Genomic DNA, 14,688 nt, shown 5'->3' with positions numbered 1-14,688 from the left:
GATATGGGGAACTTGAGTGGGAATTGAGAGATGTGAATTGACGTGGTTGTCACAAACTTCCTCTCTGAACTTAGAAAACAGTTCATTTTTAAAAATGTAATGCAGTGTTGTCTTACACTTTTCTATAGCACTTTGCAAGTGTGAAATACTGCTAAACCCTTTGTGTAATTTCAACTGAGATTTCAGTACAAGAACTGAGGAAGCCTTACAGCCGTCCAAGGTGGGACATGAATGTTCTGTCTGGCCAACAAATACATGTAAACACAACAAATGGGTTGGAGCAGCCCCCTCTCCCACAGCTCTGCCTGTGGAGTCAGTGCTGCAGTCAGATTGCACAATTTGTGATGTTTGAGCAACAGAAGACAAAACGACATCCTGTAGGGAAAGAATGACACACAGGCATGGTATATTTTCATAATTCTGTGCCTGTAGATAGCAGCGTATGTACCCACATGTAAAAAGTTCATAAAATAGTATAATTGGCCTGATTTTCAGCCTCTTTAAGAATGAGGCTTTACTAAAAAGGACATATACATCAAATGGGGATCAAGGCACATGTATGCAGAACCACACTGCATACCTCCCTATTTAGTTTGGGCAAAGACTCACTTTATGTTTTATTTAATTGCTTGCTTACTCAGTTACATTGATTGGTTATTTGTAGCACAAGATGCTCAAACTAGGTGCCCAGATGTTCCCATCACATTTTTCAGCCTTTCTCTAATTTTGAGATCTTCTGACTAGCTTAATCCCAGATAAAGCTACTGATTATCCCGTATCTCTTGCCCAAATACATGTGGTTTGACTAAAAGCCAGTAATGCAGGTTCACTTTGCTGCTGTCAACAGATTGATCAGTCAGTCATCCTGCCTCTCAGAGCAAACCTTCTGGGCTTTCCCAATATTAAAATTGATCTAAAATGTAATGTAGATCATACATCACTTGATGAGACTGTGAGCTAATATGGTACACCGATATTTACAATGTGATGCATTAGCACAAAATGGTGAGAGAAAGCATAGGGCAGCTTGTTAACAATTAACTCTAAACAGCAAGTAAGGAAAAAAATAATGTCTTTAGCTTAGTTCCACTGCCACTTTCAAGGGAAAAAAATGACCAAACATAAAACTCAACACAAATGGGAGTGAGCAGTCCATTTTAATGGAAAGAAAACATGACAGGAAAATTGTCCCATTTCAGCCCAGAATGCTAATATTGGTAAGATAGGAATATGTTTCTCTGTACCTTCCATCAGTGTTGTTTGATCCTTTTGCTGCAATGTACTTCTGGTGTAATTTTCGCCTTAAAAAAAATCAAACCAGAACTTCACAGCTCCTGTCCTTCCTGTGAGAGACTGTGCACTGGGAAGCACATATTCAAATGTTGTTCTAAAGCACTTTTTAAAAATACAAAATAAAATGTAAGTTATTTTTACAATTTTCTTTTCTTTGCTTCGATAGTACTACAAATTTTAAGAATGTGTTTCTGCTCTTTTAATGTGATTAGCAGTACTGCTGGATAAAAACTGATTTATCTTTAAAAAAAAAAAGTACCCTTTCTTCTGTTTCATTGTGATCCAGTTATTTTCCATCCATAGAGAACAAGGAGGGTCAAAGAGGCCACTTTATTTAAAAGAAGTGGACCAGTATTAGTTCCTTTCTATTTAAATAATTAATTAATTTGCCTTTTCCTACTTTATGGGTCATGACACTTTTATTCCTGAATCTGAAAAACCTGATCAGTAGGTGCTGAGGACAACTCAAGTCTTGTTGCTGTTTGTAGACTGAAGCTTTTACAAACTCTGGCTCCTGGTAACCTGGTTTCTGAAGGTGGTGTTGACAAGTGCTCCAGTTACAGACTGTTTATGGAGGAAATTAAAGTCAAATACCCATCCTTCCTTTCTCTTACTGATCCAAATCTCTATGGAGAAAGCAGGTGGAAAGTTGTGTGAGAAGATACTTGCTTAATTTTTTTTTTTCTTCTTCTTCTTTTTTTTTTTTTGGCACTGAAAGATTTTAAGTCTGTAAACAAGGCATATTGTTAGTCTTGCCACATGCTTGGAACTTAAGCAGCATGATAAAAACCTCAGAATATAGCGCTTAGTACGGCAATTTTTATTCGTGCATCTGTGTGAGAATCCTTTTAAGATCCAGGGGCTTAGTTACTGAGCAGAACTCTTGAAAGCATGGCTGAGGATGTTGTTCCTAGGTATTGCTGAGCAAGACTGACCTTAGTTCAGACTAGTAATTCTTTTCTGTTCCCTCTACTTCTCTTCTTTTCTGAAAACCCAGTCTAAGATAATTTTCTTTTCCTTTCTTCTGATAGAAATTGTTACCCCTCTGTCTTTTTTCTCTCATTGATATTGACATTCTAGGGAGATATTTCATTGATGTTGCTGACTCCTTCAGTTACTCAAGGAGAGATTTCCTTTTCTTCTTAAAAAAAAAACCCAAACCAACAACAAAACAACTTTCTGATCGACACTTTCCATAGTTACTCTAATTTGCAGGAAAATGTCTTGGCTTTATTTTTTGTGTAACTATGTTTGCTAAATATTTTCTTACTGTTTTTTATGTTTAATTTTCAGAGTTCCTTTGTTTTTGGTAGACAGCTTTCTTTTGCATTCAAATCCTTGGATTTCCACACACTTAGTACAGTAATGAGAGAATGCAGTATTAGCCCTCATTTTAGAGGTTCTGCTCCATGGGTATCTGCCATCTCAAATATGTCATCTTTTTCCTACCATTGCAGGTTACCCTGTTGAAGCTTCTACAGTAGCAGGGGCTGGGAACAAGAGGTAGAGAGACATGACTGCAGAGACCCAGTTAGTCTAAGCTTCTGTTGTTCAGAAGGTCAACCTCTCAAAAGTCTTTACAATATTTTTTTGCTTGAAGCAGTAGAGAAAATACCACATCTTTTCGTCACTAAGTAAATAGACCAAATGTAGCTGCTAAGTTAAAAGAGATTATTTAAATACTGTTTTTTTAATTTTTAATTCTTTTTTTAGTTTTAATTGTGCTGTTAAGGTTTTATATTCAATTAATGTCTTAGTATATTCTCCAGCCATGTTTAAAGTCCGTTATATGAGTTTTGAATTACATCATGAATGAAGGCAGCAGCAAAGTAAATGTAAAAGCTTTGTGCTTCTGGATGATACTGAGGTTACAAAACAAATCCATTATCAGCATTTATCAGACTTGCCTGTTCATTTTGCAATATATTGACTTGTCCTTCACTTCTGATTTGTGGTTGTGGAATACAGTGCTGGATGTCTAGAGCTGTGTGCATTTTCAATTACAGTTTTGGCTTGCAGTTCACTTACTGTAGTAATTTTCATTAACTTTTTAATCTTCTAGCATACAGAAACTTTCTACAGAAAGAAAAAGGAAAAAAAAAAATCTGGCCTAGTTAGTACCATTTCCTGGCAGTGGCAGAGGCACAATATGTTAAATATTGTTCGTGTTGCTTAATATGTTGAGATCTTTGCTATGAATAGCTTGCATAGTACTTTGAAGGAACACAGGATCTAGATAAACTGTTCCTTGCTGAACCCACACCCCCGTCTTTCTTCTAAAATAACTTTTATTACAATAATTGTGTTGCAGAGGGGACTGCATTGTAAAGATGGTGTCCTCAAACTTAGGGGCCTCCAGAGAGGAATGGGGAGGCAGCAAGGAAAGAAATCCTGCTATTGTGGGGGCATAAGTGTTGATACAGGTCTTCAGTTATCAGACCCAACAGTGGTGAAATTGGCTGGGATAGAAGGAAGGATAAGAGCATAATTACTTCACTTAATGGTGAGGAATTAAGCCTTATAATTTTAAATAAAGCTTTACAACATTTTCTGCTTCTTTCTTATTTCTGCTTATATTTAGGTTTGCAGTCTTCTTTTCATGTCATCTTATCCCTGTTTGTTCACAATTTCATCGTTTCTCATTATAGATGCTCACATTTGTGCTGTTTTGGTTCTCTCTCTTCAAACAATTACTGAATGAAATAAATAATAGGAGTTAGGGATAAAGGAATAAAAGTAGAAATAAATAAAAATACCATTATACAAATTTGGTTATATTAAATTCACTATATTTGCTAAATTTATCACTAACACCCCTCAAAATATTTCCTGTGACATATTGTTATAGGGGATTAAGTAAAAACCGAACCTTCATCTTGTTCTGGTTTGAGTTTGCAAAATTGGTAACGAAGAAAATAATTTTATTTCTTCTAGGATGACAAAATGAGGTAGTTGGTTTAGACACTATATTTGAAGTCTTTAATGGTACTGTAGAATACTTTTCAGGGTAGAATTACATCCTACAAGTTGTCTCATAAATAAAAGTCACAGGCATCTCTAGTATTTACCAGGATAATGAAGAAAAACAGGTCTGTTTCTGGAAAAAAACCCTGCTCTTTTTACAGAAAGTGTAATTTTATTTTAATTAACACACTTTAACTGTGGAACATTGAGTATCCAGAGTTCAAATGGCAATCTAGCAGTTCTCCCATTCTGCAGAGATTAACAGCTTTATGGCTGTTTGAAAAGGCAAGAATCACATCTAATTACAGCAAGTGTATTCTACATTTACACTACAGAATTGTTGTAGTAATTACACTTTTCCAATTGCTTTAATGCCAATAAGGATTCAGAAACGTGCATCAGTATTGATACTGAAAGTGTGGCTTAGCAAAGATTTCTCTGCTGTTCTTTGCAGGCCAAGATACTCTGTGAGGAGCTTTGCTGTAATAAAAAGAAACCATAGAATGTCAGAACCTCTTTTCATTGTTTAGAATTATTTTTCTTTAAGATTTCACTGGCATTAACCTGACCTTAATTCAATTCTAGTCAAGAAACAGCTGAAAAGCATGCTTTAGAGGAGAAGGAAAAATACCTAAAATGTATGTAAAAAATTAGTAAAAATATTCTTAACTCTTACTTTAAAATTTGGTTCTATTTTACTCTGAATAGCAATATTGATAAACTTGTACAGGTAGTAGGAGCTCTTTAAGAAAGACAAACTACTGCTGTATTACAAAGTTAGAGTCATAAGAAGCTTGGAAACAAGAGTCCAAAGCAAATGGGAAAGCTGATTTCCACTGAGAACCATTCTTGCTTTGAAAAGCCTCTCCAAGGACTCAGTGTTAACCCAAACCTTTCAGCCTGTAGGTCTGCCCCTGAGAACACCAATCCTTGGCCACTGCTACAATCCCAGACACTGCATTTCTGCTAAGAAAGCAAGCAAGCAAGCAACCAGAAGAAATTTGAACATAGCAACAAGCTACTGCAGGGTCTCCAACATTTCTTACATCTAAGTTTGCTCTCCCAGCTAGGAATAGCTTTTCTCTTGTGTCTCTGAAGGGGAGGCCTGATTGAAATTTTGAGTGAACATTGAAAGAATAGCAGCTCTCATTATTCACATGTGGTTTTCTGAAACCACAGGGCATCTGTATTGTGCTTGTCCAGGTGGGTTTGTTCCTTTCTTATACTTCTGTAAGGATACAGGTCACATACTTACTGGTGTGTTGGGGTAGTTTTTTTTGTTAATGTTTTGGTTTGGGGATTTTGTGGTACTTGAAAATTATCATGTTGTGCACTTTCCCCACCGCCAGCAATGTTTTGCTGATCCTATTTGGACATCAGAGGAAATTTTGGACATCAGAAGGAATTTTCTTCACAGCAAGGGTTGTTGAAATTGGAATGGACTGCCCAGGGAAGCGATGGAGTCACGATCCCTGGAGATGTTTAAGAAAGCTTGGACGTGGCTCTCCATGCCATGGTCTGGTTGACATAGTGGTGTTTGGTGATAGGTTGGACTCACTGATCGCAGACGTCTTTTCCAAACTAATTGATTCTGTGATTCTGTTCTCCTAGGTTAAAATTTTGCATGCAAACCTTGTGAGTAATTTTTCTTTCCTCCTCTGTTCATCTTTGTGGTTGCCCTTTTTATTTGAAAAATGAATTGTCATCAATGGAGATACGCATTCTGGAATTCCTACAAATTTTCTAAGGAGGTCCAGTGAGTACCCTAAAGCATCAACCAAAACACATTGGAGGAGTAATCCTATATGGCAATTTCCATTTCTAGACAGATCAATAATTACTATATAGTGCTAAATAAATTGTAGATACCTTATGATTCACTGTTTCCTGTAATAACACAAGGTTGCCTGAAATACAGATAATTCTTCACCAGCAGTCACATAGCAGGTGTCTGTCATAAGTATTATATTGCTGGATGTTTACTAAATATTCTGGAAGACTGAAGGTACTGTTTGTTTCTCAAGGCTGTTTTAAAAAGAAAAATAGGTCCGTTCCTGGAAAAAAGCCTCTTTATTTTGCAGAAAGTGTAAATTTTTTTAAATTAACCACTTTTGGTAGAAAACCTTGTTCAAGGGTTTGGATGATAATAATACTGGCACTAATCTTTGATTCTCCTTCAGAGCACTGTAAATTCAGCTTCTCAGTACATTGTAAAATGTGCATTTTTTCTTCCTTATGAGACTCTTGGCAAACTTTATGGTTAATACAATGACATGCAGCAAATTAGATGGTTTTAAAAACAGCTGAGAAACATATTTTAGAAGAGAGAAAAAAGGAATAACTTACTTTAGAGGATAGTTTTATACTTTGTTACTTTCAAAATAACATATTGTTTTCAGACCACAATTAGTATCTGGTGGCCAGCTACTATATATATTTTCATAGTGTTTCTTCCTGTTCTTTTGGATTGCAAACCAAGAATACAGAAGACACACTGCTTATTTGAATTCAATTTTATTGCCATACCTTAGTAATTTTTACTAATTTTTTTTTTACTCTTTGGTGTATGCTGAAATGTAAATCAGTGATCTTCTCGGTCTGTTCAATTAATATTTCTCATAACAGGATTTTGTGTCATAGCATTTGGCAGTGCTTAGTTTAGCTAATGTCCAGATAATATGCTCTGAATGGATTGTATTCTGGCTAAGTAAGTTAGGCATTTAAGTAGAAACCAGTGTGACTAATGTGCAATATCAAATTTTCTAGGACTTGCAGTTCTATATATCCTTGAAGAATGCATGCATAAAGCATAAGCCATTTCATAACCTTGACCTCGGTTGCATCACATAATTTTGTGCTGGTGTTTGCACTGGAAGCAGTGCGAGCGACCTCGTCCCCAATGGGTGGCTGACGTTCTCTACCAGACTGTCCAGTTCTTCATCACACTACCTGAAAGCCTGCTGGGATGGTTGGCTTTTCACTCATGTGGGTTCTCCAGCATATGAATGAAATACATCTTAGCCTATTTAAAGTGTATCTTCATGTTTTGGAAGCACAGAAACATGTCTAGTTTGAAAGGGTCTTGCAAAGGAGGCCAATGTCTAAATATCGCTACAGGAATGCTCAGAAACAGCTCTGCATAGCAAAGGGCAACAACTGCCTGGGATGACTGCTCTAGGCAGAACTGAAAAATTACTTCTTGTTACCGGAATTCTTCAGGAGAGGAACTTTTTTCTTCATATAGATAAGTAATATAAAATGTGACTTGTTATAAATGAAGAAGTGAATGCAAACTTTTAAAGATAATTAAAAATAACTGTTTTCATGAGAGAGACAGTAGTGGATTAAATGTGAAACTGAAGCAGAAAATCTAGACTCTTTTTACATTTACGTTGTGAACTGATCTTGTCATATTAGGCCCAAGACCTTCTCATGAGACCCAAAGACCACACTATCCTTTGTTTCTGACTTACCAGTACTGTGTTTATGTCAACCGTTTTGGGCTTTCTTTATGATACTGTTTTGACTAGTCAAAAAGTATCATAACCTATTAAGACTATTAAGAATCTCATCGACAGTATGCAGAGATTGAGTTTGGTAAAATTATGCTTTCACAGTAAAATAATTCTAAGTAATTCTGCTTTACTAACACAGTAAATTAATTCATCCTTCCTTACTGCAGTCTTGCTTTCAACTATGGAGTGCTACTTGGGAGTTAAAGCTGGTCCTTGCTCCATCACTGTCAGTACATGGTATCTGCTGTGTACAGAAAGGGTTTTAATTTCTGGGTCTGCCCATTTAGCACCATTCTAACAAATGTAGACAAGCTCTAACCTCTAACAAAAGGTTTATGGAGGAAAAAAGATCCAAGATCTTTTTCTTGTTCTCTCTCTTTTTTTTCCCTCTTTGAAGTTAATTTTGCCACGTGATGGTCTAATTTGTGTTGTAAATTGTGTTCACCCAGCTTGGGGGACAATTACGATATAAACAGGTGTATATAAAACTATAATTTACCAATCAAAATAAACATTAAGTTCTAGGGATTTCTGATTATCATATGAATGGTGGGAATAGGACAGTGAGCAAGGGATCATTTTTCCTTGAAATGTGGGAGGGGAGAGAGGCAGAAAGGTCTTTGAATATGTAGTTTAATTGATTCCTTGATTTTCAACTGGGGCTTTCTGGCTTCCCTTCAGAATATGGGAATGATGAAAGACAAGCAAAGTTTTTTCTTTCCAGAGGGAATGTAATAAATTCATGCAGAGCCGGAATTAAAGGAAGTTTTAAAGTTTACAGCAGCAACAAATGTAAAGACACACTTTAAGTGTTGTGGGGTGATCTTTCAGATAAATATTAACATAAATAAATGTTCTGTCTATTTGGCAGTGTTCTTAGCAAGAGAATACATCTGTACCAGAACACGTTTATGACTTTTGTTCTGATGTGTACCTTGGGCCCTGGCAAGAAGGAAGACTTCTCTCAAAGTGTTAGCAATGAGCAGCCATAGAGACTAATACCTCTTAAAGTGAGAGCTGATGATCTTCGTCTTGGAGATAACTATGCTGATTAGAAAAGAAAAGTACAAGATGTTTTAGTGTTTTCCTGAACTTACAGACTTACAGTACTATTGCCCATGGTTTTTTGCTCCCAGCTTGGAAAGCTGGAGTAGAACTATGCAGGCTATCTTCCTGACTTCTCTGCTAGCTTTCCCATTTTCCCTGTCCTCTAAAGGTATCAGAATCAGTAAGAAAAGCCAAAAGAAATCTTCTGTATCAGCTCTTGCCTCTGCTGTTGCATGTAGCTTTCTGAAGAGCTGTTAACTACATCTAAAGATGGAGAACTGAGAAAAGGAAAGCCAGGGAAAATAAAGAAATAACTGTAAACTGTAGCTGTAGGAATTCTGTATTGACAGCCATACAAGTATTACAGTAGCATTGAGAATATCGCTCCTCTTGTGAATTGGATCATAAGCAGTAAGGTTAGTAGCTGTATGTATCGGTCATTCCTTTTAATAAACTTAACCTTCAGAAATTTTACATTAATATCCTGTGACATGATCGTAACAGATCTTGGGAAGTTTATCTTAAGCCTTAGGTTTCAAATCACTGTGAGTACAAACAAAAGCTTCCAAGTGAGGATCCCTTTCAGAGTGTGCAGCATCACGAAACTTTATGTTCCGACAGGCTGTGGAGGAGCGTGTGTCTTCCACCACCCAAGACAAGTGCTGGCTGTGACACAGACTCGTGAGATTATCTGATTACCAGATAAATGTTGGGTTGTGTAAGGAATGACTAGTGCTCAGATTGCACTTGTTCAAAGCAAAGCCAGTCCTTTCTTTGGGAAGAAGATGGAGGACCTTCTCCCTGGCTAAATGCTCTGGGCAAGAAAACAAAGCACCCACCCCACCACCCAAACTGTTCTGTCAGACCGCAACACCCTCATGTTCTCTGGAACAGCCATGATCTGTGATATTCAGCTTCAGCACAGGTCAGATCTTGACACCCTAAAACATACTCTAAAAATCATGGATGCAAGCTACCTCTATATGACTAAACTCATTTCACTCTTAGGATCAGGTGAATACCAAATTAGCGTTTCAGTGTTCTTCCTTCCCTAATAGCTGTGTAAGCTTTGGAGTTTTATGGTTGCGTGTTGAATACGGGAGGTTGAAAGGAAGAAGTCAGGACTTCATCAAACTCAGAAATTCCTGTCTTGTGTTCATGGCTCTGACTTCATCGCTTGTTAAGCACAACGTGTTTCCAACACGTTACTGAATATATCTGTATGTGTGCTGGTACAAAGTAGAAATCCTTATAACAAACATCTCGCTCCTAGAGATCACAGAATCATTGAGTGGCTTGGGTTGGAAGGAACCTTAAGGGTCATCTCATTCCAACTCCCTTGCCATTGCCTTGCCATTGCTCCCTTCCACTACACTAGGTTGCTCAGAGCCTGTTATCAGGAACATCTTTATGGGTGCCTAATGAGAGGTATCACTTTATATAGGATTTTATTGCTATAAATACTAAAATAAATTACATTTGATTTCTAGAGGCAGAGTAAATAGTATTTTCTTTGTTCTTAAAATGATAAAAGTGTCAGGATAAACACTTAGTAGGGTCATATTGGTAGGTCAGGATCATAGCTTACAAGTTTATTGCGTTCAACATTATTCTAGATTGTGTTGACTGCTCCTGTATGGCAAGGGTTTTTTTATTTCCTTGTTGGTTTTCGGTTCTTGGGTTGTTGATGGTTTTTTTAAGTTTTAACTGTGTTTTTTTATAAAGATCATACTCGGTACATATATACCCCTATATAACAGAATTTACCAGCCAGTCATGCAATTCTATTTCACACTGGAAAGCAATATCATTAATCCTTTGAAATAACTGGGATAGTACAGTTCTTAATGATGAAAGTCGTGCTTTTCTTGGACAACTTCTGGAAAGGCACAGGGGAACAAAAGATGGAGCTTCATCAGTTTATGAAACAAATTTTATGAAGTAATTTCCCCTAAACAAGACTGAACATAATGACAAAAAGTCCCACGAGCCTTAGGGGTTTCATAAATGCAGAGTAATGTTGGGTAGTAATGTCTGAGTTGGAGAAGTGTTTGGACAACGCTCTCAGGCACATGGTGTGACTCTTGTGGTGTTCTGTGCAGGGCCAGGAGTTGGACTCAATGATCCTAATTTCCCTTCCAACTCAGCATATTCTGTGTTTCTGTGATCTCAGTCATCATTACAGAGTTTTATTTTTGTTTTAGCCTTAATTCTGGTTGACCTGAGCAGAGGAATTATAACAACATGTATTAAAAACTGCTACTTTAGATCCACCTAAACTGAACTCTGAAACTGCTTTTTTTTTGGGGGGGGGGGGAGGTTTGGGGGGTTTTTTTTGTTTGTTTCCCTTTATCAGTAGGTCGTTGTGGCTCTAAGTACAAAGCCATAGCTGCCTGATTTGTAGTGTGTAAATTTCTGTTCTTCTGTTCTCTTTAGATTAATACAGGGCACCGGTCACAGTTGACTGTATCAAGCACAGAGATGGGAAATCAAAGGAGTCAGACTTTGGAAAGCAGCCCTTTCATGTCAGACCTCCTGAGCGACGTCCCCTTTGCCCTCGCACCACATGTGTTAGCAGTGCAGGGCACCCACAGTGACGTTCCTGACCGACTGCTCACCTACGACATCAATGATAATTTATCAAGATTTTGGTATGACTTTACACTTGAAAATTCAGTGCTTTGTGATCCGTAATGTTCTCTTTATTTTTTCTGCCTCTGTCAAGGAAAAAGTCTTAAAGTGAAGATAAAGACTTACTTTAATTGACTTAGTATTTTGGGGGCTTGCTGCTGGTATATCAAATGGATTACTATTCACAACTGTGATAGATTTCTTAGCTTCAAGTGAACTATAACTTAGTACGTTAAATATTCCATTTATTTCCAAAGAAATCAAGCAAAAGTGTTTCAGCCTCAGTAGGAGAATGCCTGCTGGTATCTATTTCCAGTAGGTAGGCTGCAGACACAAACATTTCATGGCTTTAAGAGGAAGTCTATGCCTCAACTGTTTTGCTATTTCAGTTAGTTACAAAACACATAGATCCTGATACACATATTGGGATCACCTCTTGATTTTGTACAGATAGAAACCAATAATAATGCTACAGCAATGCTGCCCTGCACTACTGGACAGAGAGCTTTTCAGTGAAACCAAGTTTTAAAACTCAGAGTTAATTACAAGCCCTTAAGTAATCATTAAGATTTAATAGAATTGGTTAAATATACCAATTTCAAAGTGAAAATCAGTTGTTTCCTTCCCTTTTCCAGTAGATGGTATTTGTCTGTCTCATTTTGTGCCTGCCTGGAGAAGTTGTCCCCGCCTGCCTGTTGGCTGCTGTTTGTTCTCATTACCACATGTGTTCCTGATTTATATACAGATCAGCTTTTCCATTTTAACCTCTTTGCCCCCTGAAGAAGGAAATCTCAGGACACGTACTTTTAATGGTCACACCCTTCTTTTTTTAATTTGTGTGCCAGAGGTACAGATGGCAATGTTTAACAACAGGAAAACATTACATTGTTTCTTATCCAACTAAATTAAACTGCTAAATACCTAAACATGCGTTCTCACATACCACTCACAGGCTTTGAGCATGTTTTTGCCAACTAAGACCAGAGCTGCTGTTCCACCAGCAACAGCTTTCTGGTGTCGCATCATGATTTGTGATGAATAATGCTCTGTGACACACACTTGTTTTCTCTCTTGGGGTGCAATATATATATTGTGCTAAATGTTGGTGGATATTTTCCTATATTTTTTATGCTCTTATACTCTTGTGGTAGCTTAAAGTACATATATTTTCAGACTTGGATCCTCTTACAGTATTTGAGATAAATACTGTAAAATGATGAAGAAAATACATTGTGAATATGTCTTAGGTTGTTAAATATCAATGGTTTAGATTTTTTTAAATGTGCATATTTAGTATTTTTGACAGCTGTGTTCTTAAATGTTTTGAAGTTACTGTTTCAAGGGGAGTATCTGTGCTGCACTCCAATAAAAAGAAGCCAAGTAATAATGAGCTATTTTTTATATGTGAGAATTATTATGTGGTTTCACCTATATTGTTTACTACAGCTCTGACCATTCAGCTTTCATGAGAACTTTACTTGGAAATTCAGTTTGAAAATCTTTTCAGTGTCATTTAAAAAATAGTATCCTTCTAATAAAATATATCACACTCTCATCTGATGGATTCTGTGTGCTGTGTTGGTGACTTGCAGTGGTTTAGGTGGCATCCATGATGCTGCTTGGAGAATAGTGTGGCTGAGAGCTAGGAAGTACTCAGGCCTACGAGAAGGAAGAATTAATTTTGTGAAGTTGTTCAGAACCGTTTTGTTTCCAGAGATTTCAAGTTAACGCATACCCAAAGCACTAAAATAATTTTAATGATTATTTTATATCCAGCAGTTAAAAAGTCGATCATTCTGCAAATAGCATGTTTCCATTCAAGCTGTCCATTTTGAATCTGAAATGTTTCTGCAGTTCAGCTGGTCTAGAAGCAGAGCTATAAAGCACTGTTGAAGACCAAACAAACTCACAATACTGGTTCTTCTGACTTGGCATGTAATTTTTTCCAATAATTTTTTGCCTAAAGTTAGACAATTTATCTAAAATAATAATGTCTTGTCAGATTTGAGCTCTGTTGCACTCACAGGTGTCCTTTCAAAAGGAAAGGAGCAGCAAAGGAGAGTAGGGAAGAAGTTGTATTCACCGTGATAAGAAATGTGGAAATGTTTAAACATTTGGTCTTAATCCTTAATTGTCTCCTGTGAAGGGTAAAATTTACACCCAGCAAAGTACCACTAATGAGCAAGGGTACTGGGAATGTGTCTCCTGACTGCCCTCCCTTTAGCAAAAGCTGGAGCTCAAACCTCTCCCTTGCTTGAGGTCATCCCTAAAATTGGATTGATGCCTTATGGCACGTGTTCAAAGGTAAGTCAAAGAACAACTGCATCCAAGGCAGCCTTACCGAAGGCTGACTGGGAGATGGTCCCTAAGACAACTCCCTGGTGGCAAAGTCAGAAATGGAACCAGACAATGTTGTGTCCGGCAGGTCAGTCAAGGTAGCGGTTAAAGATCCAGTTTCTGCTGTTTCTGTGAAGTGTGATCCAAACACTGATACAACAGCCAGCAGGTATACACTTGTGTGGTCACAGAGGAGAGGGTTTCACCCTGAAGCACCTAAAGGAGAAATGCAAAGAGCATATTCACCACGGCAATTACAGTATCTCAAAATAACACACGGTTTATTGCATTTTTAGCTGGAGAACCTGTTATGTTCACAGAAGCACTAAAACAGTCTCCTGGGCAAGATGAGCGGGTTGTTCTAAACAATAGCATAAAACTTGAGCTTGAGAAACTGCCCTCCTCCCCACAACCATCCTTTTGTTATGACATGATAATTCATCTTGCTTTGGGTTTTCTCTGCTCAGCCTAGTGACTAGGGAGAGGAACCAGAAGTGCAACTCCTAGGGGTAACTCCTTCCCTTCCTGAGTAACTGCAACTCTTGTACTGATGACAGGGCAATTCCAGATTAACCAGATTTCTTTTTGAAGCCGGAGACAGTACAACAACAAAGAGGCAGAATATCCTCCTTAAATTCCAAAGGTAGACTCCTGTTTGGTGCTATAGGAAGACAAAGGTTTAGTAAGCCGAGTTCATTCAGCCTACCCTGTTGTGCTGCAGCTTTTCATCAACATTAAACCTGGCTTTCTGTAACGAGCTCACAAAATTAGAAGGCATGTGTGTTAGGCCTGACTTATTCCCATCAATATGTCAAATTCCTTAAACTAACAAGAAAAAATTTAACTCCTTGTATCCTTCATTGAAACCATGTTCTTTCTTTACCAGCAGATATTTATGTAC

General features: G+C 37.5%; 1 protein-coding gene across 2 annotated transcripts in view; it reads left to right on the top strand.

Moving 5' to 3' along the window:
* Window positions 1-13,005, top strand: part of UMAD1 (UBAP1-MVB12-associated (UMA) domain containing 1) — a 78,434-nt gene extending 65,429 nt beyond the window's left edge. For both annotated transcript variants that reach the window (XM_040082974.2, XM_058423369.1), the window contains exon 4: window positions 11,256-13,005. In XM_040082974.2, the coding sequence (XP_039938908.1) occupies window positions 11,256-11,513 (258 nt within the window). In that variant the 3' untranslated portion in view covers window positions 11,514-13,005. The remainder of the gene's footprint in view (window positions 1-11,255) is intronic.
* The last annotated feature ends 1,683 nt before the right edge of the window (window positions 13,006-14,688 follow it).

The sequence above is a fragment of the Hirundo rustica genome, chromosome 1 (assembly GCF_015227805.2).
Source record: "Hirundo rustica isolate bHirRus1 chromosome 1, bHirRus1.pri.v3, whole genome shotgun sequence".
NCBI classification, from domain to species: domain Eukaryota; kingdom Metazoa; phylum Chordata; class Aves; order Passeriformes; family Hirundinidae; genus Hirundo; species Hirundo rustica.
The sequence above is the reverse complement of the archived record's forward strand: the minus strand, read 5'-3'. Positions and strand labels throughout refer to the sequence as shown.